The 27,124-nt window shown below is 40.0% G+C and overlaps 1 protein-coding gene and 1 long non-coding RNA gene across 2 annotated transcripts; one reads left to right on the top strand and one right to left on the bottom strand.

The window, feature by feature from the left end:
- Nucleotides 1-122: 122 nt before the first annotated feature.
- LOC309496137 lies at nucleotides 123-19,154 on the bottom strand. The gene is made up of 3 exons (XR_014204962.1): nucleotides 17,980-19,154; nucleotides 17,860-17,885; nucleotides 123-7,100 (listed from the first exon to the last, which is right to left on the bottom strand). It is a non-coding gene; the product is annotated as an uncharacterized lncRNA (long non-coding RNA).
- On the top strand, nucleotides 9,762-17,755 carry lfng (LFNG O-fucosylpeptide 3-beta-N-acetylglucosaminyltransferase). Its single transcript, XM_082166147.1, has 8 exons — nucleotides 9,762-10,314; nucleotides 14,708-14,756; nucleotides 15,024-15,126; nucleotides 15,223-15,376; nucleotides 15,477-15,562; nucleotides 15,654-15,819; nucleotides 15,922-16,007; nucleotides 16,103-17,755. Exons 1-8 carry the CDS (start codon nucleotides 9,901-9,903, stop codon nucleotides 16,167-16,169), a joined length of 1,125 nt encoding a protein of 374 aa, XP_082022273.1. The 5' UTR covers nucleotides 9,762-9,900; the 3' UTR covers nucleotides 16,170-17,755.
- Nucleotides 19,155-27,124: the final 7,970 nt, after the last annotated feature.

Here is a 27,124-nt window from a genome sequence, read left to right as displayed (position 1 = left end):
GATAAATTACATTTTAAAGTATATTCAAATAGAAAACAGTTATTTTAACTTGTAATAATAAATTATTTCACAATCACTGTTTTTACTGTATTTTTTTATCAAATAAATGCAGGCTTGGTGAGCAAAAGAGACTTCTTTGAAAAAAACTTAAAAAAATCTTACTGTCTTTAAAGTTTTGAATGGCACTGTGACTGTCTATATATTTGCAGTGCCTGAATAGTTCGGTTCGACTGAATTTCTCTTTCAAATGAGTTGAGAAAAACATTCAAAACAAACAAAACACACTTTTGTTTTTCAAAAATAATAATAATAATTAAGTAATAATTTTGGATTCATGAGAGAAAAACGATTTTGTGTAGCTTTGAATGAATCTGGAGCAAGAAAATGAAATAAACCGGAACTGAATTATAATCAGATTTATGTTGGTTGATGACTGAAAGATTGATGATGGTTAAAACCTTCAATCTCACAAAGCATATTAAAGCCCCAAAATATGATTTCCTGTGACGTAAGGCAGACGAGTGAAACCATAAGAACCCATGTTAAGGCAGTTTGTCTTTGGTGATTATCGTGGCCGGGCTCTGTGTTTTGTGTTGTGTATCCAGCATATGTCTCACATCGCTGTAAAGTAATTTAACAACTTCACAGTCACATCTGCTTCACATTGAAAGGACGTAATTCCTCTGGCCCCCATGGACCACCACATAAAAGACACCTTACTCTACATCCTAACACGGGCCATGCGAAGGGTTTTCTTAGTGCTGACAACCTTAACGTTATTCGAAGACTGCTTTACAAGACACAGACTAGAAGATTATCTCACAGAGACTGTTAGAACTATGTGTCTTGTTTCATTGATGCTTTTTTCTATATCCTTTTCTTCAGTGAATTGAACCCATAACCGTCAAACTTCAATAAATCAAACACTGAAAATCTGTTTAAAAGACACCACAAGGGACTGAAACCTGAGACGCCGACTGCGTAGTGGGAAATAAAAGCAGCCAAAACTGTGAAATCTAAAATGGATTATACAAGAAGTGTATTATTACAGATTGGCTAGATTGCTGACCTTGAATGGCCGTCCCATCTGTCATGGTTTCTCTTCCTGTGTGTACAGGAGCAGCAGCAGGGTTGAGGGCCCAGGCATGGCACTCACATGTTTTGGGCCTCTCTTGATGGGGAAAATTAGTCAAACTGGGCTTCAAAAGCCAGCGGTTACTGTACCAGAGACAGATTGACTCCATGGGGCCACTGCGTGTCCTGAGCCCTTGAGGGAAGGGAAGTCAGGGGGTCGTAAAGCCGGGTTCACTGGGAAGCAGATCAGGTATCGGGCTAGTGCGAGGCCCGGGACCTTTATGAGCTCTGAGGGACTCAGGCAGGTCATAATGGTGACATTGAGGCGCCTGAGACCGGCTCTAATACTTCTTACCTGCAGAGAACACTAACACAAGACTGAGACCCAGACCAAAGCATGGGAAACAGACAGACCTCACAATAAATGTGAGATCTTGAATAAAAACAAAACATGACCATGAAAAAGGATTTTGGATCTAATGTACATAATATTTCCTCTCAGCTGGCTTTGTAATAATATTTAAAACATTAATATGAAGAACGGCTTAATTTTTATCAGTGCTGTGGGTCTGTCTTATCAAATTTGCTAAACTAACAATCATTTAACAATCATTTATATCATATAACAATAGCAGATATTTCAAATGTGCTCCAGTTGCTCTTAACCAAAAATACAAACATCAGAGAGGTTGGGACAGTGAATGAGTCTCATTTCTGAGAAAAATATTGAACAGCAAAAATACTGGTGACTTCCAGTAGTTCCAGTTCCAGTACAAACTTTTTGCATCAATTCACAGCTTTTTCCAAAAGTAAAATGGTAGCCATCTGTGAAACTGATCTGTGAGACTAACCTTGAGGTAAATGTTCCCCATAGACAGTATTTTAATGTTCTGGATCCTTTAAATGGATAAAAAAGAGAGACTTGGTGTGGTGGTATGTCGTAAGCAAACCGATCATCAACACATTCCAAACATCAATTGGCAATGAGCTCCTGTTATTTGGTCTGCTACAACCAATAAGTACAACTAAATTCCACTAAAGTTTTATTTTTATTTAATAACAGTATTTACTCTACCATTCAAAATTTTGGAGTTGGTAACATTTTGTAAATCTCTTATGCTCATCAAGGCTGCATTTATTTGATTAAAACTACAGTAAAAACTGTAATATTGTGAAATATTATTACAATTTCAAATAACTGTTTTCTATTTGTATATATATTAAAATGTAATTTATTCCTGTGATGGCAAAGCTGGTCTTCAGAGTCACATGATCCTTCAGAAATCATTCTAATATGCAGATTTGCTGCTCAAGAAACATTTCTTATTATTATTATTATCAATGTTGGACACAGTTGTGATGTCTGTCTGCCACTTTTGATCCATTTTAATGTGCCCTAGCTGAATAAAGGTATTATTTTTTTATTTTTTTTATTACAGATGCCAAAATTTCTGTGAATTTCTTCCAGCATGGATAAATGAGAGGTTAAAAGAAAAGCAGTGTGCATTATTATCATTTCTTAAAGTCACTTGGATGTTACGTTGTTAATTTAACAGGTAACCAGTTACTTCACTCTTTACTTGGAAAAAAAGTAAGATGATTACATAATGCATTACCCCAAGACTGCAAATCAGACTGGTGAGTCATTCACTAATTCATCTGATGTCTGTAATATTATTTTTTACAGTGCGCTGTTTAATTGGGGATTACTACTGAAGCTGGCAAACCATATTTGATCTAACCTTGAAAACACCCACTGCTTCGCTAAGTCCGATGAGACAAAAAAAACCCCAAAAAACAATAATAATTAGGACAAGTGAGCTCATCAGCCAGTCCTATCAGTCAGTGCTATTTTTCCCATGTCTCACGCTTCTCCCTCAGTGTGTGAACTGCGATTAGCATCACACACACAAAAAAAGTCTCAGCGTTTTCCCAGCACACTCGCTCTCTCCTGCTCAGCACTTTGTGAGAGTTCCCCGTGAGATTCTCACACAGCAGCACTCTGTCATCCTACCCCTCCACAGACGCTTTCTCTCTCTCTCTTACGTTTGCCTACAGTATCGCTTCCCAATGGCTTAATTCTTCCCCTTGTCCCGCATTGGCAGATTGTGTCCCCTGTGACTACACAGATACTTCACATCACAAAGCCCATCCGAAACTCAACATAGCTGATGCAAGAAAAAAAAACGAGAAGACATGGACCAAAAAGAACACAATAAACAAGCAAAATCAAGCAGGACAGCACTTTCGGTCTCGACTATGTTAATTGGTACGGCCCCGGGAGGGACGCTGTTCTCACTGCTGTTCCAGATCCACCCCCATGTCCTCTCATAAACTAAAGCCCCAGTTAATATACAGTGGATATTCTCTGTCTCACGGGGCTGTAAGGCAGTCACTCATTAGCAGGTTCTCAGGATAACAGGACGGGGTCAAAGGTGAAGTTATGGGAAGAGAGTGGAAGTGGGGGAGGGGTGGAAGTAGGACAGGAGAGAAGAAAGGTGGGGGAGGGGGGTCAACAGTTATGCAAACGAGTGGGTCCAGATAACAAGACAGTACAGACACCAATTAGCACAATAGATTATTCTGGGCTGCTAGATGTCATACTGCTTTTATGAACCAAGCAATAAAACAGGACCACTGACAACTAAAAGGCACTGTGTTTTCCTCTTGGGATGTGCACATTTAGAAACTATAGCCTGATTGGGCAACATGTTGTTCTTGTTACAGCGACAGATAGACATGAAAACAAACAGATCAAGAATTCATTTTGGAGCTTGTTGCAGTTAATGAGAGTCTACAGGGGTTTTGTGTTTGAAGCTGTCGCCCACTTACCGGCGCTGAGGCTTTTGACACTTTGGACAATGACTTTCACGCTTGCAGGTATGACTTGTGTGGCCTTCATCATCAGCCTGAAATGACGTTTTATGGTGTTTAACTTACACACGTCCGTGCCACACACCAGTTTAGTGCGACATCTTCACATCCTAAACCCTGTGCTGAGCTTTCACACCCAACTGTTGATTGACATCATGTTCAACACTCATAATAGCACTACAGCAGTGTTTTAGTCAAACTACAGTCTTCATCTGTCTTTCCAGGTATACATGACGCATTGCGTAACCAAATATAAGAAGGATTAAATACACATTGCACATCATCTCTGTCTTTCTGAGCAAGCGCATAACGCAGAGGCCAATTGTAGACCAATACCTGCTGAATGAATTAAGCAGAGCTAAAATCGTACACTCTCAGAAAAAAAGGTACAAAAGCGGTCATTGGGGCTGGACCTAAAGAGTGCATAGTACCTCAAAGGTACATATTGAGACCAAAAGTGTACATATTAGTACCCAAATGGTACATATTAGAAGCTTTTTAAAGGGTACTGGCCCAGTGGCAGCTTTTGTATTTTTGTGTAAATCTAGGTCTGTTATTCTGATCTGCAAAAAATAGCCTGATATGACTTTAGTCACACTAAATGCTGGAATTACACTAGACTTTTGCACCGATTTGTAGTCAGAAGGAGCCAACGTAGTTTGGAATGTCTGATTTTGGCCAGTCGGAGTTGATAGGTTTCACAGAAAGTCAAATAATGTATGATGGGCACAGACTTCGATTTTTTAGTTTGAGACTATGAATCTATCCTGATGATATTTTGAAAAGATTTTAGAACAGATATTGTTTTCAGTTTCCTAGCAACAGTTTCTGTGAGTTTCTTGTGTTCAGAAATACTTGAAAGTCTGGAATGGTTTGATCCTCAGTCATTTAGTTTATGACGCTGAGTTTTTATCTGTAACCATTTGCAAATCCAACAAATGTATGATACTTAGTGTTTTAAAATCCGGTCATGTATTGTATTTCAAGTTTAAAATGTTTATGTGACATAAAAAAAAAAAAAAGAATTACTGTTTCAGTCTGTCTGAAATCCAATAATTTAAAATGCATGTAAACACATGAGACTAACAAAACAACACAAATACACCATGGCTATCCTGGGCACATTCATCCAGGTTTACATTTGAATATCAACAGTGGCTTATCTCTCCATTAATTACCATTGAAAGCACCAGGAGATCCACATAATGAGATCTCTGATATTCTCCCAGAGGAGCCATCTCAGCATTCCCAAATGCCATTTAGCATTCGAATAACCAAAATAGGCTGGAGAAAAGGTAATTCACCTCAACAGCGGTCACCCCACCCAAACCCCACAGCTGCAATATCCCATTGTTTTCAATGAAAACAAAGGAAACTGTTCAACATCTCAGTGCCTGATACCCCAGGCCATTTAAAGCTACTTGCTACAATACAACTGTATAGAACACCAAGTATTTAAGGGGGAAATCAAAACATATAAGATAAAGTTAAAAATGTGGTCACTCTGACAACAGCATCATTGCATAGATCCGTTTGGAAAAGTCATAGCTGGAATGAGATCAATGAACCCAATTACAAAAGGACATGGGGTTACATCATAAAAACTGGCAGCATTCTCAGAACCCAAAGGTGGGGAAACCCAACTTACAAAAACCCACTCGAATTTGTGGCTGGAATGTGATGGGTGCTTCTAGTGACAGGCCTATTGGCATGCAGCGAGCTATTAGAATGAGAATAGAGGCCTGATGAGAGAGACCTACAGTAGTGCTTTAGAGCTTAATGGGCTTCGGGCAGCACAGAAACATGTCTCAGTTTTCAATGGTTGGTTCATTGTCTCGCTCAGCAAGGTAGTGGCAGGCTACAAAAGGGAAGGGTATAGGTTGAAGAGAACTCTTTCAAAGAGGCTGAGTGATCCAGAGCCTGATTCTCCCACAAACAGCAGCGTCCTTGTCCCAACTTCACTGTTCCAGCACTATACAAAGAGAGCCAAGCGGCTCCTTTCCCATCATTACACCTCCCACTTCTTCCCCAAACTGTAGTCAGCCACAGAATGTTACTTTCAAAAGGTTGGGGAGATGATTTGCTTCTGCTTCTTGTATGTAAATCCCACATATGCTTCTCAAAAAAAAAAAAAAAAAAAAAAGTGTTTAATTGCGGTTCCAAATGGTTACACAGAAAATTATTGAGACGAATGAGCAGTTAATTAAAGTTTTCCTTATGATTGTAATTATGAATGGTCATTCGTGTCAGTGAAATATTTAATATCACTTAGAAGAGTTTTGGGAGCACTACGTGTGTTATGTAATTTTGCCACATTACGTACATTGAGCATTTGTGGTTGAGGACAAGCCCGGACTAGCCAGGGGTGCAATCTGACCCCCCACTGCTACAGAAAGGCCATTTAATCCATTGCTAAATTTCCCATAATCCATTTGACATGGTGGAAACAAAGCACAAGTTACAGCAACAGCAGCTGGCACTGTGACACAGACCCTGGCGTCCAACATCTGCAATAAATGACAGTCCAACAATCTGCAATTCTCAGAATAACAAAATTAAGTCTCCTCTAAAGGATCGTAGGATCTGGCGAGAATGACGGGTGAATCAAATGCTTGGATGAGCCCTGGGAAAACAGACAATGTTTATTTGTTAAAGTTGCAGAAAAGCAGAGGTGCAAACCCAAGTCACCCCAGTGCATTTTCTCATTCAGGAATATTTATTCCAAGGCTGAAATAAATGCGCCGTGAGAGAGAAGGACATGATGTATAAAAAGGGCCGTGGCAGAAGCCAATAGCTCTGTTTATTCTCCCAGCATGGCTGTGCTAGCATTGATAGGATTACAGGTCACACCAGAAGTGAGAGCCAGGGGACTCCGCGGCCCCTCAGAAGCTGCATTATGTTTCCCTGCTCTGGATGCAACCGTAGAGGATATGCTCCACGGGATTTATAGCCCCAAAAAAGACAAATAAATAGAGAATGTTTTCCCCTCATCTGGCTAGAGTACATAGATACTTTTTTCCATCAACTGAAATAGATTTTACCCAGATGGGATGAATATAGTTTCATTGTATCACTGTGTCCTTACAAGAATTATATCCAGGGCCATCACTGTCTAGAATCCCGTTTCATCCAAGAGCTTTGGAGAAATAAACCTGGAAAAAAGAAGGAAAGAAACAAGACAGTGAGACACTGAAGCTCCAAGGACAGTCTCACACTTGGCAGGAATTGGTGCTTGTATTATTCAATCGAACATTTCACAGATCCCCATTAAATATTTCAAATGGCCATGACCACCATCTCAAAGAGCCATTTTCCCCTTTAGTTGGGGAAAGAGATGACTGTATGTTCAATATTTGAAAGTTCTGCTTTGTAACTGGCCAAAAGGAAGAAATTACCTCCAAAAACAGATAAATGTTCTATTATGTGGATCAGAATGATAAACAGGAGACTGTAGACTGACAGACAACCACTAACCATCCCACTGCATCCTTGTATATATCCACTTTACAAGGATACAGTGGGACGCCTTGTAGCCGTCATCCTCACATACAGCTGTTGTGAATTTAACCTCCATCTTCAAAGAATTTGCCCAATGGTTAGAGGGAAAAGAAAAGACAGAGATAAAAAAATAAAAAAATGGAACGGATGAAGGAAGGATGTGCCTTTTATCAACATGATGCCATTTTACCACTCCGAACAGACCGCTCTCATTACCCAGAGTATCTATGTTTGTACTTGTGGGTATTACGATCAAAGCGAGTCAGTTTGCATCAAGGGAACTATTTAAACTGAATGGCCAGATAAGACAACTCTGTCCTCAAATACAGCTAACATGCTGAAATTGCTTTGTTTACCCTACGCAAACATTCAAATCCCAAATCAAACAGTTGCGCCAAGCCTTAAGAGTTTGTGTTTTGGCAGGCGGGAAAAGGGTATATTCAGACAGGAAGCATCCAGTCTCATTTAGCAAGGATGCTTGCCACACGCATTGATACACCTCTCTTTTGTGCTACACAAATTTAAGTGACTATAAATAGCATAGTGGTAATTATATCCATTCATCTGAAATTCTCCATCATTCAGCTCCAGATGCCATGGTGGGATAGTGGGAAGGGGTTGCAGGGTTGTTACAGGAATGGGGTTGTAGCAGGATCACTGGGCATTCTTGTGGGGAAGCGGGTTGCGCTTGATGGGAGATTTCATTTAATTGGAATTCGGCGGTAATGTCTTCAAACGGGGAAAGATCCAGGATGTGGTATGGAGGGCAGATGGGGGAGCCTTTTTTTTTGAGAATGAAAGGGAGGATGGAAGAAAAGAAACTTTTTTCTTCCCTTTTTTGTTATCCACCAGAGGAGGGGGGGAAGGGGGTGACTGGCATGAATCTGGGAAACAAGCGGAACTTTCGCATTGTGTGGTTTAGTCCTGCTTTTCATTGCACAGATTGTCTGAGGAGTCTGACAAGGAGCCTGTCAACGTGTTCCTCCATACCAGAGTAAAAAAAAGGGTGCTGATCCTAAAACAGAACAGAGGCCGGGGGAGGTTGAACCCTCTGCCTGGTTTCTTATACTTGTTTTAACACATTTTTTTTTGTTGGCTGCTTCAAAAGATTAACAAAAGATGCTGTCAGTCTGTTAGCAGCACTGGAAACTTTCACGCTTTGTCTTGGACCTGTAGAATTTCTGAATGAGCAAAACTTTTTTTTATTATTCTTAATTATATGCTCCAAATGACCATTTCTTGAGTGTTAATATATCTTTTATCAAAAACCAAGTTAGTTATTCAGCCTGACTTGAGAGTGAGGCCTAAAATGTGGTGTCGGCTGCTTGTTTTGCAAGCAAGCTGTTGAGATGGCTAGGATCTAAAGCATTTAAGTCTGTCACCAGCAGTTGCCAAGCTGTCAGCTGGAAGTCATGGTCAGGGTCGTGCTCCCAGCTCTACAGGCTCTTCATCGCAGAAGAGGCGCCATTTTAAAGCAAGCATAAGGATCATGCGGTTGTTTGAAGGCCTCACAAGGTCAGCTGCTGTGGATAGACTGGAGCACACTATCATTGTGAGCTTGATTTGAAATGTTGACATTGAGAAATGGCTGGTACTTGATGTGATTCAACATGCCTTCAGTTGATGCTCCATGTCAGTAGCAATCTTATTCTTCAGAGGTGAATCTAACAAAGACATGTTTTTTATTTTTTATTTTGCAATAACAAACTGATGTCTGTTTGTGGGACAATTTTGCTTTGTGACAGTCATGTTCTCGTTACTGTAAATGTAAGAGGTTTGCAAATGTAAAGAGTGCAGTGAACTCTTTACTGTAGGCTGTGGTTTTAAATTTAAGTTAGCAATAAACTTTACAGAAAACTCAATCATTTACATTTCCATTTACTTCATGCAAAAATAAATAAACAAATTGATTTATAGAATTGATGGAAAAAATAAAATAAATTAATTTCGGAGAAAATAAGACCCCACTTATGTATTATGCAAACAGTATATGCTTACAGGATGTAACCCATGTTGCAATGAATAAAATCTATATTTACATATTTGTACAATTATTTTCTGCCCTGCTCCTGATAATGAAACATACTGTGATTCTAGCACATACATAGTTTGTTTTAAAAGAGCATGCACTTTGAAAATGTTTAGGCCTGTTTGTCCTCTTCACCCTCCCCCTCTTTGTCCCTCGCCTGCTGTCCTTTAACGCGTCCTCCCATTGACAGTCTCTCTGCGGTTCCCACAGCACAATAGCCATCAACGCCCCGCCTACTGGGCGTGACCAATGCTAAGGGGCAGTTTATAAAAACCCCTCCGAGTTACAATGAGGAGACTCTCTCAGCGCTAGTATGCTGCAGCTGTATCACACGCTTGTTTTTTAGAGGAGGCTATTGGAGCGAAGTTTAGATTAATGCTGTGTATATCACAAAGAGAGCGTCCTTCTCTTAGAGTTTAATAAACATGCTGAAAACGTACGGTAGTAAAGTTGCGCTCTCCCTCGCGGGAGCGACAGTCACCTGTCTCGCGCTACTGTTATTTTTGTCGCAGCATCAGCGGATTCAGATGGATGAGATGCAGAACGAGAGTGACATCGGGTTGCGCTCACTGCAGAGTCTGGGGGAATCAGATGTTGATGATGGAGCTCAGCCTGAGCAGAATGGAAAGAAAGGATTCTCTGCCTATTTTTCTAAGCTGACCCGCAGCAGGAGGGAAGCGGATAAGCCCACCGAGGCGTCCAGAGCGGCGACAGACGCGCCGCCTGCAGAGGACATCAGCGCGGATGACATCTTCATCGCAGTAAAGACCACTAAGAAGTTTCACCGGTCCAGACTGGATCTACTGCTGGACACTTGGATCTCCAGAAATATACAGCAGGTATGTCAGTTTACACTGTTACAAAATGTTTCCATAACTTGTTGACAGTTTTGGTTAGGTAGGCTACATATTTCACCAGCCGGAAATAAATGGGATTCTATTTTCGTGATGGCTAAGAGTGTTTAATATCAAGTCACGCTTGTATGTATCTTTATACATTATATGTAAATATAATTAATTTAAATAGTACTAATTTGAGATTTATATATATAAAATGTAACACGAATATTTTTATGATTTTTTTCCCCCCCATTATAATTGTTGCAAGTTTATTTTCCTTTTTGTAGCTTACATTACCTAATTCAATTACTTTACCTGTGAACATTGCTGTTTCATGTTAAACATACAGTAGTATAATGGTGTTCCACTTCAGAGACCCTTTGGATGATGCCATTTATTAACATACCTAATAATAATAATAATAATAATAGAAAGCCGATTAAGTAAAAATGTGTGGAAAAATATCTTATCACCCTATCTATGGTCTTAATACTAACAAAGTGTATCTACAAGCAAAAACTATCTAAATAGTTTTTCAATAGTATTATTTGCATGGCATATACATATACATATATAAATATATAAAAAAAAAAAAAAAAAAAATCATATTCATAGTCTCTCTGTGCTGTCTGTAGCAATTGCAGTGTTGCTCACAGAGCGATGGGTGGCTGTAAGTCCCCCCCTTCTCCCCTCCTGCTCCATTGTTTGGGGTGTCCCCGTGAATACGCCAGGGCTAAGGATGCATCACAGCAGCGGCTTCAGAGCTGTCCCCTTCTCAGCACTAACAAAGCGTCTTTCTGAAGGGGGAAAGAAAAGCTTTGCCAGCCCCTTGTCTCCCACTCTCCATGGGAACCGGGGATCTGGAGCAGAGGCTGGGTCAAGCTACCCAAGCGGTGGGAAAAGAGAGTCTTCGTTATAGAGATGCTGGGTGGCACAAAGGGACAGCATCTATAGGCAAGGAAAGGCTTTTCAGCAGCATGCCGAGTGGCTCACAGTATGAAAATACAGCTCTGAGAAACAGGCCTCTTTTGCAGCCAGCACAAAAGCACTCTCGGCACCTCGACAGCAGCAAGCACAGAGCAGTCAAAGTGATTTTACCCACCACCTAGAGTAGTCGCTTATACATTTTTATAAAAGTCATTTTAATTTGCCTCGGGGCTCTGTTACAATCAGTTTCTCTCACACCTTAGACAAGAGGGGGTTTTATTATTGTAATTTGAATATGACACAGCTATAGCAACACTTTTATATGCTTGCAGAGTCTGAGTACAAAGATCATTATGTCTGTGAAGGTACTCTGAATATAAGAGCATGTGGAATGTGAACATTTAGATCAGACAACTTTAGCTTCTGCACTCATTCAGTCAGCTCAGATTTGTCTTTCACTATCCAGCTAAACTGATATGACCACTCCAGGCTTCAGGCGAGATTGGAAAACTAAGAGTCTATGGAAGTTAACCCACATAAGAGAGAGTTAACAGCAGGGATTAATAGCAGCAGCTGGTGGGGAGCAGTGCAGACATAAAAGACCAGTGCAGACCAGAATACAAGGGGGAGTTCTAGGAGAATGAGTGCCAGGTGGCCTGGTCTCAAAGAACAAAAGATGGCTCTAATGCCAGCTATATGAATCCTCACATGTACACATGGAGGGCCGCTCTCAAATTATTTCAACATTCATCAGTGCAACACCTGAGTATGTTAAATCCCAGTTATTGTCATCTGAACGGCCGGGGATTATCCCAAGGACTCCGGTGTACTGTTTGGCCACTTGCCACAATGGCTGGCACCAGACAAGTGTTTCAATGGGCCAGGCATTGTTAGACCTACAGCATGGGAACTTTGTCACATATGCCAAGTGAGATGTTCCGTGACCGACATTGTGAACATGTTCATAGGGGTTCGAATCTTGTGTAGGAAGGATCTTTCTAACTTGCTTACCTACTTCAAATGCTGCCCTGACAGGTGATGAACAGCTCACTGTCTTGGGCTGTTTACATGTAAACACTGAGAGTAGATCCAATCTGTGTCTGCTGTTGACACTTATGGCAGCCTGTGGCTCTTCTTGGTGGGAAACTGTCTTATCTTTGTTTAGAGTTAGTCACGGTCAGCTAGAAGTTCCCCTACCCTTGTCAGTATTTCTCTGAGAGAATGAAACCCTAGAGTTCTGTTGCTTTCTGAGTACTTGTTTCTGATTATTAAAAGCATGCTTTATAATTGTCTTGACTTGATGAGTCAGGACTCTTGAATAGTGTTATTCTTTTCAGTCAGATCTGCCCCATTTTAAATTGTTCATGCTGCAGCTCTGGCATCCGCTGTTTCTCTAAATTTCCCCCCTGGAACAATGCAGCTTCCCCAGTGAGAGAAATTCACAACAATGAGAGAACAGCCTGTGCCGCGGCTGTGGTATCCGGTGTCCAGTTACACAGACAGCTACCAAATGCCATTAAGATCAAATGCACACTTGGTTGATGCAGAAGAAGTACCATGACCAACCTCATTACTTCTATCTGAAATACTTAACTGCATAATTACTCACTGTTTAAGGCAGTAGTTTCTCTGGCTTAAGCACAAGATGGTGAAAGCTGTGCAGATCTATTGTGGCACGAGTCTGTGCAAGTTTCTGGTCTCTTACTGGCACAGGTAGAGGGAGCAGGGCTGTGTGGTGTTTAATAGAGGGAGTAACATCTCTCCACTTCCTTCCTGGTTAGAAGGAGACAGACAGCCAGGCTCCTTGCTCTCCCTGCCCAATGCCAGACCTGCCTTTGGGGGGGTGGGAAGTCCTACCAACCTCTGCCCGCTCATCAGAACTCTAAACAACCGAACGAAAACCCTCATCCTTTCTTGTGTGCCGAGAATGCTGGGAAAAGTGCATTTAGAAGACAAGACTTGACATTTATGAAATAAACCACAAAAGGGTCATTTTGGCTCACAATATCTTCAATAAAAGGGAAACGGAGAAACAAAGCCTTGTACCAAGAGAGGCCTCTCTTTAGTTAACCACTGCAGCTGTATGCAAATCCATGCAGGCAAACATATTTAGGCTTTACCCAGTGACAGCTTTACCCACTCCTCATTGTCTCAATGCAAAGGGACAGTGGGAGCAGGATTGGGGGTGAGTGGCCACACACACACATTGTAATGCACTAATCAGCTCTGAGGTTTCTCTCTCTGTCAGTGCCCGGCCTGCCTTGGCAGCTGCCTGTGTGATTAGTCTGTCCTTTCAGCGGAACTCTGTGCAAACAGCGCCAGCCTCTGATCCTTTACCCGGCCCAACCGCCAGCCCTCCCTGAACAAACAGAGGCCTTGGGCCTTGGCCCCCGAGTGCTGCGCTAAACATCTGCTTAGAGTTTGTTCTGCAAACCAATCAAACATTATCTGGCAATGTTTGAACGTTCAAAAAAATGCGACTGTGGAAAGGGGGAACCAGTCCACGTGTGTGTGCGTGCGTGCTGGCATTTGAAAGGCAACAAAACATGAATCCACTGTTGAGATAAAGATCACAAAAGAGCTGAAGCTCATAAGAGAATAGTTTTGTAGCGTAGGTGTACATGTTCAAGGCCAGTTGGGTGTGGGCAGGTTGATCTGTTCAGACACGTGGCTGTGATAAGGCGGCGGGTGGCAGGTGCTGTCTCACCTGAGGTGGAAAGCAAACAGGTTAACGACAGTGCATGACCAGGGGCATGCCGCCTTTTCATCAGTCTGTCTGAGGCGTGTGGCGTCTTCTGCTCAATGGCTCCTTTGAGCTGGGGCTGCTGCCTTGCACCTGCTCTGTCTTATCTCCCACAATGAGATCCTGATCCCACCCCTTCTATTTTAACGTTAACAAAACCCTGAGGGGTCAGACGTCAGTGAATGCACACTGGGGAGAATGTATATTCATCAATCCGAGTATGTTTGGGAGAATAGGACATGGCGCTCCTTTCTTTTCTTCCAAATGACTTGGCCATTCTTTTTTGGGACATTTTTAACATGTCTGAAGTGGATAGAGGGATGAAGAATGGAAAGACTTGGGAGGCGGTGAGGGGCAATGGAATGGGGGTGGAGTGTTGGGGGTGGTGGGGGTAATTGGGGTGGTCTGCTCCCCGCTTTGTTCTGGGCCTGGGATGCTTTGGGGCGCAGAGCAGTTGCCATGGAGAGACTGACAACAAGAACAAGGGGCCTTTATTTTTGGGGGTAGAGTTTGGCTTGTTTAACTTGCTGAGTTTTCCATGGCGTAAAACTCAGACAATGGTTCCTAATCAGTCCGCTTGGGATAAATAGCTCTCGAAAGCACATGATTCCAGTTTGGAACACGCCAATTCCTGTTTCGTCTTTGCTCTGGTGCAGTGATTAATTGACGAACTTGTGTGACTGCATTGAAAGAGCTAACCGGGCTTTGTCTTTGTTTTTGCAGACGTACATCTTCACGGACGGCGAAGATGAGGAACTAAAGAAGAAAATTGGTGAGTGCAGCTTCCTCAAGCAGAAGTCACAAGGCTAGAAATAAGCAGACATTCCCTCTTTGATATGCGCATAGTTTGGACTCAGTCTTCTAATCCTCTTAAAAATCCTGTGCTTAGCTTATGGGGGCTGGGCTGTTAGGGGGGAGATGGTAATAGGGCGCGTGCAAAGTCACCTGACCTATCAGATAATGGCCATTTCTCAAGTGATAGACATAAGTGGAGTATTACATGAACACTGACAAAGTATCCATCTTCTTGTCCAAACAGGAAGTCATGCAATCAACACCAACTGCTCTGCTGCCCACAGCCGCCAGGCTCTGTCCTGCAAGATGGCAGTTGAGTACGACAAGTTCATTGAGTCCAGAAAAAAGTAAGCATTGTATGATTTTTGTTACATTGTGAGTACCTGTTTTAGCGTCAAAGCAAACCATTTTGGATGTTCTAATGATATCTCTGTCTGGTTTAGGTGGTTCTGTCATGTGGATGATGATAACTATGTGAATGTGAAGACATTGGTGAAGTTGCTGTCCAACTACCCTCACACTCAGGATATGTACATTGGCAAACCCAGCTTGGACAGGCCAATTGAAGCCACAGAAAGACTTGGGGACAACAAGATGGTAGGTTTTCCAAAATATCCTACATTTTTATATACATTGGTTGTAAAGATGAGGAGGAGTGTTAAGAACAGAAGCTGATGTTTTTGTTTCTCCATTGCAGAGACCCGTCAATTTCTGGTTTGCCACGGGAGGTGCAGGCTTCTGTATCAGCCGTGGGCTAGCTTTGAAGATGAGCCCTTGGGCAAGGTGCAAAAACTTTTCAACTATCGTAATGCAGCATCTAAGAACACAATGTTTTAAGATATTAATAGACTTTTTGTTGACTTTTTTATGACAGTGGTGGCCATTTCATGAACACTGCTGAGAAGATCCGTCTTCCTGATGACTGTACCATTGGATACATCATCGAGTCAGTTCTTGGGGTTCCTTTGACTCGAAGCAGCTTGTTCCACTCACACTTGGAGAACCTGCAACAGGTGTCCAAATCAGAAGTACACAAACAGGTAATGCGCTTTATGAAAGCTTGATACAGGAACATATTGGTTCTGTAATAAAATACAGTATAGTTGTATTAACGCCCTTAAATTTCATTCGATTTCATTTAGATTACATTGAGTTATGGAATGTTTGAGAACAAGAGGAATATCATCAACATGAAAGGGGCTTTCTCTGTTGAGGAGGATCCATCCAGGTAAGACAATTTTCTTAACATTCTAGATCATATTTGGATGTTTCTTTTAAGTCTGCATGCATGTACTAATATAACCTCTTTTTTAAATCTCTCAGGTTTAAGTCAGTGCACTGTCTGCTGTACCCAGACACTCCGTGGTGCCCTCCTCAGGTTGCCTATTGAGGCGACCGACTCCTCTGTTGTATCCTCGTCCCTCACTGCCTCGGTATCTGAAAGGCATGAGGGACCAGTGTGTTATTGAGCCGTGTGGCCTCTGCATTTACTCTGCAGTGGCGCACGGCATTCCGTGGTTATACTGGGCTGCTGTGCGGCCCGCCTTTAAACTGTTCCTTCCTGCCTGGTGCCTGATCTTCCTGTCCAACTCAGACATGACGGAGGGCCCGGCTTTCAGAAGGACGCTTTCAGCGCCAAGCTTTGCAGGCAATCAACTGTGCTTTATGTCGTTATTGTTGCTTGTATCCCATTTGCAATTCTCATAGAATGTAACTTTCTAGTATACCCAAGCCTTTTGCCAGCTTTATGTGCTTAGTTTTAAATTTTAATTAGCAAATTAGAGCATACTTTATATTTTATTCTCTCCAAATACCATTCAGGATGTTCTTTCCCTCAGGTTTGATTTAACGATTGAAATCTTTAAAATAGTCGGAGCAGATAAGTAACATGGGTGCTTTATTATTTAGTTCTGAAGGACTCCGGACAAATTGAATGAAATGAAGGTCTTTTATTTGCAAATTTATTTCTTTGATGTCAGTGTTATTATAATTATTATTGCTATTAGTTTTTTTTTATGATATTTTGTGCTGGCAATAGGCAAATTTTCCAAATATGCTGTCAGGTTATTTTAATCTGTGGCGTATGAGGATTAAGCACTTTTCTCCCTAAATCATCTGGGCATTTTATGGTGGTTGAACTGTTATAACTTAAAGCTGTGTGAAAATGCACCAAGTGGCCCAAATTTTTAGATCTTTACATTATTTAATGCCAATGCATTTACACAATCTTGGCAGATAGATATGAGATTTCTGGCATGATTTATTATATATATATTTTTAGCTTTCGCTCAAAGATGTACTGAAGTGGGAGTTGCACAGCTTGGTTTGAATGGACTGTTGGTTGCTCAAGTAAAGTATCGCTTAGCAATCGCTAACTCTTTTGAATTGGCACCAGGGCCACTGTCAACACAATGTACATTGTTAAAACAGATGGCAGCTAAAGTTTAAGACGTGTTTATAGCACGGATCCGAGTTCTATGATTCCTCTTGCACAAAGCGGTCTGGCCTAGAGCCATCGTTTTTCCCATTCCTTCACGGCTGGCAGTTGGACATCACTATGCCGACTATACAAAACATGTTAAGTGTGAGCTTTACATGAGCAACAACAGTGATCCTAACAGAGTTTCGGTTTCTCTGTGGGAATGACCCATATTGGGTGAGTCTGTATATATTATGTAATAGCAGTATTTATGTACTGTGCCATTTTAAAACAATTGTATTTGTACATAATTGTTTAGATATTCTATGCATTTTGGACACCTATGGATCAGGCCTAGTTCTGATGAGTCCTTTAAAATGTCTCTCTCTTTTTTAAATGCTCTGAAATTTGCTAATGGCTGTAATTTATAGTCCAGTATCTGGATTCTTTGTTCAAATGTTGTCCTCTCAGGGATCACAATCCTGATATTTTTACCTTGGGCTACCTTGGTAATTCCCCATTCAGCTTTTGAATAAAGCAGCATATTTGCTAAGAAACTTTGCTGCACTGTTGTTTGTTTTCATTCTGACACACTACATATATATTTCAGATTTAAAGGAAGATTGGCCCAAAAATGTAAATTCTGCCATCATTTACTTACCCTCATGTTGTTCCAAACCTGCACAACTTTCTCTGTTAAAAAAAAAACAAAAGGAAAAATTAAGAACATATTTTTTTATTCAATCCAGTTGAATGGTGACAACAGATTCAGTAGTTAAACACTTAAATTTTTGTTTGTTTTTCACTCAGATCTAACATATGATTCATAGGGACCACTTTTTTCATCCACAATGAATGGTGACCAGGTGCTGACAATCTACTTTCACTGTATGGAAGAAAGCAGCATTGTCATTTTCAAAAACTTTTCCTTCCAGTTCCTCAAATGAAAGAAAATCATACTGGTAACGAGTACAAAATGACATAATTTTCACTTTTTTTTGGTGATCTATCACTTTCAACAACATATAAGACAAACAGTGAAAAGGACAAACTTAGCGCAACACAGACGACTTGCATCAATCACTGGAAGTAAAATCATTGCCAGACCGCAGAAGTTCAGAGGCCAGTGTGTCTTACTCTGTCAAAACTGTTGTGAACTGTTACTGAAGCATGCAAACAAAACAAACTTGGCCTCTCGTGGGTTTCGAGTGCTGGCACTGACCCGTTGTGTGTTGCTTGCTGAATTAATGAAACACACTTGAAAGTTTAGTCTCACTCACACATAATTTATTATTCTACAACAAATGCCATGGGAAAGACCATTTCCTCACTACCGGTTCTTTCAACACACTATATAAGTAACGCCATCTGAGGCCTTGAATATATAGGGGAGAACGAGTTGAGATGTGTCACCACTTTAATTTAGCAAGCTGTGACCATTAAAATATTCTAATATATAAATATTAGATGTTTAATATAGTTGTTATAATATTACAACTTTTTCTTGCTGGTAAGTGAGCAAGTAAAAGGCCTTTTAGTATAATTCTTAAAATGTCCACCTTCAAGTCATGGCACATGTATCATTTAGTTGTAAAATCTTTAATGATTTTTATAAAGTAAACATAAGAATAACTTTTTACATTGTTATATTTCAAGATTATCATTTACTGTGCCGAAGCATTTAGGTTACTTGATAATCTATTCATCAATTTATAGAAAAATCATGTTAAAATGTATCAAATATGACACATTTGAGGTATGCCATTTATACATCTCTCGATCATCATTGTATTTGGCACCCACAATTAAAACTATAGAGCTGGGATCATAAAATTGTATCTTTCTTTTTCAGATATAGAGTGACAACTGCTATTTATATGCATTTTATGCAAGTAGTCTGCTATACTGGTAAAACGATTGAATTACATAAGCTGTCAGAATTTTATCTTACTGTAAAAAGCAATCAGTTGGGAAACCTGTTGCCTTAAAATTATTAAGTAAATAAACGTCATGCGTAATTGAAAAAAAAAAAGTTATGTGAACTTGACAAATCCACATAACTTAATTTTTTCAATTACGCATGAAGTTTATTACTTAATAAATTTAAGGCAACAGGTTTCCTCACCTTTTTTAGGCTAAGTTAACCAATCACTTTTTACAGTAACAACAACAACAACAACTGCAACAAATATTAGAAAGCATATACTGTTGGACACAACATGGACACATATCTGCATGAAATAAAGTTAGATTTTGAGTCTGGTCTCATTGAAAATGTCAACAGAGAAAGATTATAATTTACAGAATCAGTAATATGTGCAGCAGCCTTGAAAAAGCCTAAAGAAACTGAATTTCTTTCATTGGATAAATTAATACATTTTGAAGACTTATTTTCCTTCGGATGAAGGAATTCCTCCACATAAATGGTAGGTCAACAACAGAGATGTTGTAAATGTTATTGCAAGTAGATACAAATCCTTTTATTCCTTCAAACATTAATAACAGGCTGAGGTCATATTTTGAGAACTCAACCACAAACATTAATTCCACACCCCGATGACACTATTTAATATACTTTTGAAACCACAATTTTTTACATTCCAGTCAGATCACAAAGATCCTATAACAAACATAATCATGTTTTTATTAAGTCACATCTGTGCCTATTTGAATGGTGTGAGAGTTTATATTCTTAAGCCACGACTGCCTGTTTTCCCATGAGTCTGAGGGCAGAGAGGGGATTTCTGCATTCTTTAGGGTAAGTCTGAGACACGGATCACCCCAAAATTAACCACTGCACCGAAAAGACTTACTTCAATGAGTCTGAATCATATTTCTTCCTCCCAAAACCCTCTTTAAAGACTTCACACAGTCCATATGTCATATGTGGCTGCAGATGTCAGAAAACATGTCTGCAAGAGCCGAAGCATCAGACACATTTGAGCATGTGTTCGCTCTCACTATACTGTAATAAACCAAACCTATGATTATGGGTCCTGGTCTTCAAGTCTGCATTCCAAGAAGCTTTTTTATTCAGGCTGAATTCACACTCAAGGTGGATAGCGAGATTGAATTATGCAAAGCATTCTTTGCAGGGCAGACAGCCAGAGAAAGGTGATCTGCCTAAAGGAAAGATAACTGCCTAAACACTACTGAGGTAGTTATCAGTTAAAAGAAACCAGGTGCCTCTAACCCGACTGTACACAAAACACCCAAAACATTACGTCTTCAGCGTGACATATAAACAAAGCTGCCTGTACCGTAACCAAAACTACTTGCTTATGACCTCAAAATTATAGTGAGGGTTATCAATGTGTAAGCTACACCCAAACATTCATGCCATTCATCAACCTGAAGGGCTTATTAATGAGTTCTGCTAACCACTTAGCTAGTTGGTATGACAAACATTACAGAGAACCGAGCTTTAGAAATAGAATCCATTTCCGTTCTCATCCTCGTGCCAAATTCTCATTTGTAATTAAGACCTCGAGGTCTGTTTTGACTGCTTCTGCACTGATGCGTGAAATACAGTCAGACCACACAATGTCTGGGTCCGCAAGAGACTGGAAAATGACTAAAAAAGTAAAAAAAACTAATAACTAAAAAACTCTTGGATTAAAACACAACCGATCGCTCCCTTTGACACTTGACCTTGATGTATCTCGCAATGCCAGTTCCACCTCAAAAACAAAAACACTAGAGCTTTACCGAATGCAAAAACATCAGGCCACAATCCCACATAGTGGTTCGCCAGACAAATAAATGGTTGCTTGAGCAAAGCGACCGTTGCATGGTTTCTTGAAAAGAAGATGGCAATGTTTTTATTATGAGTCAGAGGGCCCTGCAGCTCCTCATATCTTTACATTCTCAAACCTTTTGCACTCTCGAAACTGATCATAGCAATAAACGGTCTGTATTTTTTCCCCGTTTTTGTTCAAGCTACATTCATATCGAACTTTATATTATCTGTCTCTAAGTAGAAATGTTTGTTTTTTTACACAAATCCAGTGGCATATTCTATGTCCGATTAAAAAAGGTGGTGAAAAAAATGATGTTGCGCCAAATGTGTACAGTCCAACATCACAAAACTTATGCAACAGAAAAGAAAAGTAGAACAAAAGGCAAAAGCTCTCCAACTGTTCGTTTATTACTTCAACAGAGGCCTCAAAGAGACATGCACGTTTTTGAGTGCCATATTCGATTAAAAAAGGTAACAAAACTGTGTTCAGTGAAGTAAAAGGGCTTGCAAACTCATAGTGAAAGCTTCTGTTAGATAGTGATCAGACAGGCTTCCTGCCAATTCTACAGAAATAACTCCTCTCATGAAGATGCTACTTTCACTAGCGTTATCATCTTTATATCATCTTTTATGGTTACTAAAACATTCTGAGCATTTTTAGCATGTTGTTATGTGGTTATTAAGGTGTTTTGAGCACTGTCATAGTTTATGTAGATTGCGGAGTTACACAGTTCAATACTTTAGGGTTAGAGGTTTGTTCAAGTGAGGTACCAGATAAAAGCAATGAAGTTGCTTTTATGTTCAATTTGAAAGTAAACATTAAAGCTTAGCATTAACACTAGTCACCGCTGTCATGCTAATCTTAAATGTTTACTTTTAGTCACTATAGTAGCCCCTTTCACTCCGTAATCCCAGAACTAAATTACCGTAAAATTACCAGAATGATTTATCAGTAAATACACAAATATGTTCTGGCTTTTTACAGCTAACAGATCATTCACACATCAGCACAAAAATACTGGTAAATTCTGTAGTTATTGGAAATGATCTTTAAACGCAGAGGAAAGGAGAAGCACTTTAGTTTTACAATCTGGTCAATCTGACAACATGTTATTTACATCTGACAGCTGTATGGCATGATCACACTGAACGCATTTTTGCTCTTAAAAACGTGAGACGCGCATATCTAACTGCAGAGCCGTAGCGCTGATGATGATTAGAAAAGAAAGCAGGGTCAATAGCGCAATGCTGAAAAAGCTGTCAAAGATCTCCATCTAGCGCATATTTACATTAAAAAAAACTATTAAAAAGCAGCTGAACTTTTATGATTGACCCAAAACGTGTTCGGACCTCGTATGTGCTCATACCTCTAATCTTCATTCTTTGTTCACACACAGCATCATACCGGTAATTTACTCTGTTTCAACTTCTCATACCGGTAAATTGCCAGAACTGAATTGCTGGTAGATTTTAAAAGGTCCTGTTCACACATGATCTCCTACCGGTAATTCTCTTCAGTCAACTCTTTTGAGAGGATATAATTACAGCGAGCAAGCGCCTGCACACTACAGCAGATCTCCAGGCCTCCCAGCTACTGGCTGGATCTATAATCCCTATGAACATGTGCTCAAAGGAACTGAGGGACAATCTCCTAATCCAGCTATCAGATATCCTCGGCGATAGAGCCTTTACCTCACAGAGCAAAAATGTCTGTTTCAGGGATTCTCATGGAGGGTTATCAAGCATGGTGAGAGATGTCTCCTGGGTGTCCCACGTGTTGAACATTCATTCATTCAGCAGTTCATTTGTCTGTAATTTTTGTTGTTGAATTCCTTGGTAAAGCTTCCAAGATGAACTCTCACCTGGATGACAACAAACAGTCAACTCATTTAAAAGTTTTGTTCCACATTTTAGAAACCAGCATACATTTGAAATAAAACACCAGGAGACGATGTTCTGCCAATAGCAAGGCTAAATGTTATGTGTGATCTCATTCTCTACTTCCTACAAGCAGATCTTTCCAATGGCTCATTCTGGAAAATGTGATCTTTCTTTGGGCCCTTTCTTTCATCAGTGTCTAGCATAGGCTTACTCTGCATAAATTAACATTTGACTATTTCCAATTGAAATAAAGATTGGGTGGGACTGTATCCTACACACACACACACACACACACACACACACACACACACACACACACACACACACACACACACACACACACACACACACACACACACACACACACACACACACACACACATGAAGTACATTTCCTTCTGTCATATTTTACATTGGTTATTGAGGAAGTTGCATTATTTGAACTTTTACTTTTAAAATGAGTAGTTCAACAACAATCAAGGAGCTTGAAAAAGCAGTTAACTACACCAAAAAGTAAGTAAAACAGAAGGTGCAAGAAGGTATTCCCCAGCACAGACCATTACAGTCTTAAAAGTTATGTTGAACAGGAAGGGAACATTATAGGGAAATTATTATAAAAGAGCTTTTTGTGATGTTAATGTTAACTAAACTAAAACTATTAAAAATAGCTTCAGAAACAAAATAAATCTAAATATTCAATGAAAATGGAATTGAACTAACCCTAACCCTATAGTAAGTATATGTAGTTAATTATTATCACACATGTAACACGGACACATAAAGTGTAATTGAAATATCTTACTAAAATCATATGAGGTACTAAGCTTCATCTAATGGAATGATAATTGTGCTCCCCCAAAGCTGGGATGAGTGTGTGAACTACTCAGGGGAAAGTGATCTTTTGGTGATTCTCTGATGCAAAGCAGAATGCAAATCAGTTAAACGCAAAGATTTCTCTCAGGGCAGGGCAGGACAGGATGTTGCTATTAACTGATAAACAAGTTTATTCACTCTAACATCTTCAGTTGAGCCAATCAGCCACTGGATTGTTTAACCGCAAAGGTGCATGACAGGACAGTAATCAATTAGCCCCTTTCACACAGCAATCCCGGTAAATTACCATAAAATTGCCAGAATGACTTTACCTGTAAATACACAAATATGCTGTTCACACAAGCAATGGCGTTCTGGCTTTTTACAGGTAAGAGATATTCCCACATCAGCTCCAAAATATCGGTAAATTCTGTGATGTCAGTCATCGGAAGTGATCTTTAAAAGCCACGTCGTTGGCTTCATCCGCCCACACAGAGCACATTACCGGTAATTTACCGGTGATGTTACAACTTCCCTTACTGGTAAATTGCCGGAACCAATTAGTCAAGATTTTGGAAAAGATTCTGTTCACACATGATCTCGTACCAGTAATTTGCAAGTAAAGACTGAATGTGTGAAAGGGGCTAATATCAACAACCAACTGTTATGAGTAATAAACCCAACGGCTTTCCTCCTCAAGGTTTCAGTTTTGACATGTCATCTTCAACGGACACAACAGACCGAACCTCCTTTAAAAGAAATGAGTCATGTTCACTTTAACTGGAGAGCTCAACTCTCCGGCCCTTTAGCACAATGCTGTTTTGGTGTAGAGCAGCTTTTCCTGCAGTTGTTCATTCTTGAGGTATTCTGGGGTATTCAGAGGCAACGTGGTGCACTAATGTGGGTTATACCTTGTTAACTTTCCCTTGTCCCTGTGCTGTGGTGGGAAAGAACACAGAGGTTTATAAATCGCGACAGTGAGGGGGAATAAAGCTGACAAAATGGGTAAGAAAAGAGCGTAAGGCTCAGAATAAGCAGCCTTAGATGTTTCTGAATGGTGTGGGTATTAGAGAAGAGCAATGGGTGGAGTTTGAGAAGTTAACTGACAATCAAAGCCAGCACTGGAGGAATGCCTGCTTCTCCACACTGCTCTTAAATAAAGGAGAGGGGAACAACAGGATTGAGTCTTTCAGAGTGGCCTGCTCCTTCCTGCTGGTGGAGAATGATGTTAAAAAGAGCCAGTGGGGTGTGAGGAATGGGTATGCAGACCCCCTGAAGACAGCTGCCCCTCTGTATGGATCTGAGGAATCTGCCCTGTCACCGTGACTCAAAATCTTCTCCATCAAGATGGAGTATAAAGACAACTGAAATTGACCTTTCGTTAGGCCCCGCCCTCCTTGGTTGCTGTTGCATTCTTTATTCTTACATGGGCCGGATTGAATTTTGATATCGGAAAACATTTTTAGGTAACACTTTTCAATAAGATCTCATTTCTTAACAGTAGTTAATGCATTAAACAACATGAACTAACAATGAGCTACATATTTCTACAGCATTTATTAACCTTAATAAAAATGTACGTGTTCATGTTATACACAGTGCATTAACGTTAATTGATACAACTTTGGATCTTAAATTTTTTTTAAGATCACTGTTTCTTTAAATTAACTAATGAAGTTAACTAATGGAAACAAACCTTATTGTAAAATGTTAGCAGTTTTAAATTCCATTTGTAGTTCTTCAAATAAATTGTTAACTTATGCAAGAATGTGGTTTAAAAAATGTGGGGACAGGAAAAGTTCTCCAATATTGACAGCATAACAAAATTAACATCTGCTGGGAAAGCCCCCAACAGTTTCCTGACAAACAGAAATAATTTTTCAAGCAGATGGTTGCAGATGATAACACCCCTGAAGATATATCACCTGATCAGACACATTGATATGTCCCCAAATAAAAGGCCCAACCGTGAAGCGAGAGGAAGCCACACTAAATGTAATGGCATTAAGCCCTGTGTCTAATAAAAGCAAATCTGCTATGGAGGGGTGTTTCACAGGAGCCTGCATGGCATCACCCTCATTTCCATTCACTTAACCACTCCATGGCATTCGCAATGCATTCCTGAGGCTCAACAATAGGGGCCTAACTCAATTTCCAATTAGGCTGTGCAGAATTCCATTTGCGATCCCAGTTACGGAATAAACCTGTGGCATTTTGTATTAGAGGGAAAAGGGGTCCTGTGACACATACGCAAGCGTTTCATTTGTGTGGATTGGCAAGCTAATTTGTTTCTTTGATGCCTGTTCACATTTTGAGTTTGTGACTTTGTCTGGCTCTCAAAAAAAATATACGCGTTACATTTTTATGGACAATGGAAGGAGACAAGCAGGGTGTGCTCTGTGTAGAGATCCCTTGATTATGTGCTTTGTGTTTTCCCAGAAGTCCACCCTCTTCCCCTTCACACACACACAGGGCCAGTGAGGAGGCTGACAGGAAAGCCACTATGGTGGGTGTCTGTCCTGTTTGTGACACTGGGCCCCATGACTGAGGTCATAAACACAACACTGGGATTTCTGTTTTCCTAGCTGTCAGCCCCCAGACAGCATTCAATGCATTTGACTTGACTGAAAAAATCTTTAGACAACAGTGAAGTTGTAGGAAATTCTGGTTAGATGTTACAGTGAGTCTAGATCAAACACTAAAGGCACATGAAAAATTTGGTACAAAATAAAATAACCTTTAACAGTAGCTAATATATCTTTGTGTATATGAAATACAGAAGACAAGGAAATATTGTTGCGCTCAGATGAAGGCTAGTTATAAGTCCAGGTGCGTGAAAACCAATGAAATATTGAAGAGACTGTAGATGGTTCGCACTCTGAAAAAATCTCTTAACAAAAAGAATCAATTGAATAAAAATACAGAAATTATTAATTAAATGCATTATTAATGTAGTGAAATACAAAACCGCATAGGCCTACTCTTAAGTCTTCACTTCAGTGTTATATAGTAAGCTCAGATTTTCAGTAGCCTACGTAAGCAATTCCCTAAAGGATAGACCAACTACATGATATAATATGAGCAGTATATACCTTTTTATGTGAAGAAATGCATCCCACGATGCAATTGATGTCGACCGTCCATTTCCAGTGTATTTGATGAATCTGTTGCAATTTTAACCATCTCTTTCTTGCCTCATTACTCTACTTAATGAGACTGACAAAAGCTATTATTATTATTATTATTTCACAACGTTTGATTAAAAGTTTTAAATTACTAGACAACTCACCGGAAACAGTTAAAGTAAACATGATACGTGATGCCACGTGACAACAATATCGAACAAATAGCGTTTGAAACGTTCTTGGAATAATAAACTGTTTCACTTAGCCTACTGTTTTTTTTTATAGGCTATATAGCAAGTAGTAAGCTGGTATAGCCTACCCTTCCGATCTTGTCCATAGTAAAGTACTTTCTTTTGAATGACACAATG

This window comes from Leuciscus leuciscus (genome assembly GCF_965113295.1).
Source record: "Leuciscus leuciscus genome assembly, chromosome: 1".
NCBI classification, from domain to species: Eukaryota; Metazoa; Chordata; class Actinopteri; order Cypriniformes; family Leuciscidae; genus Leuciscus; species Leuciscus leuciscus.
This window is presented reverse-complemented; position numbering and strand designations above follow the sequence as displayed.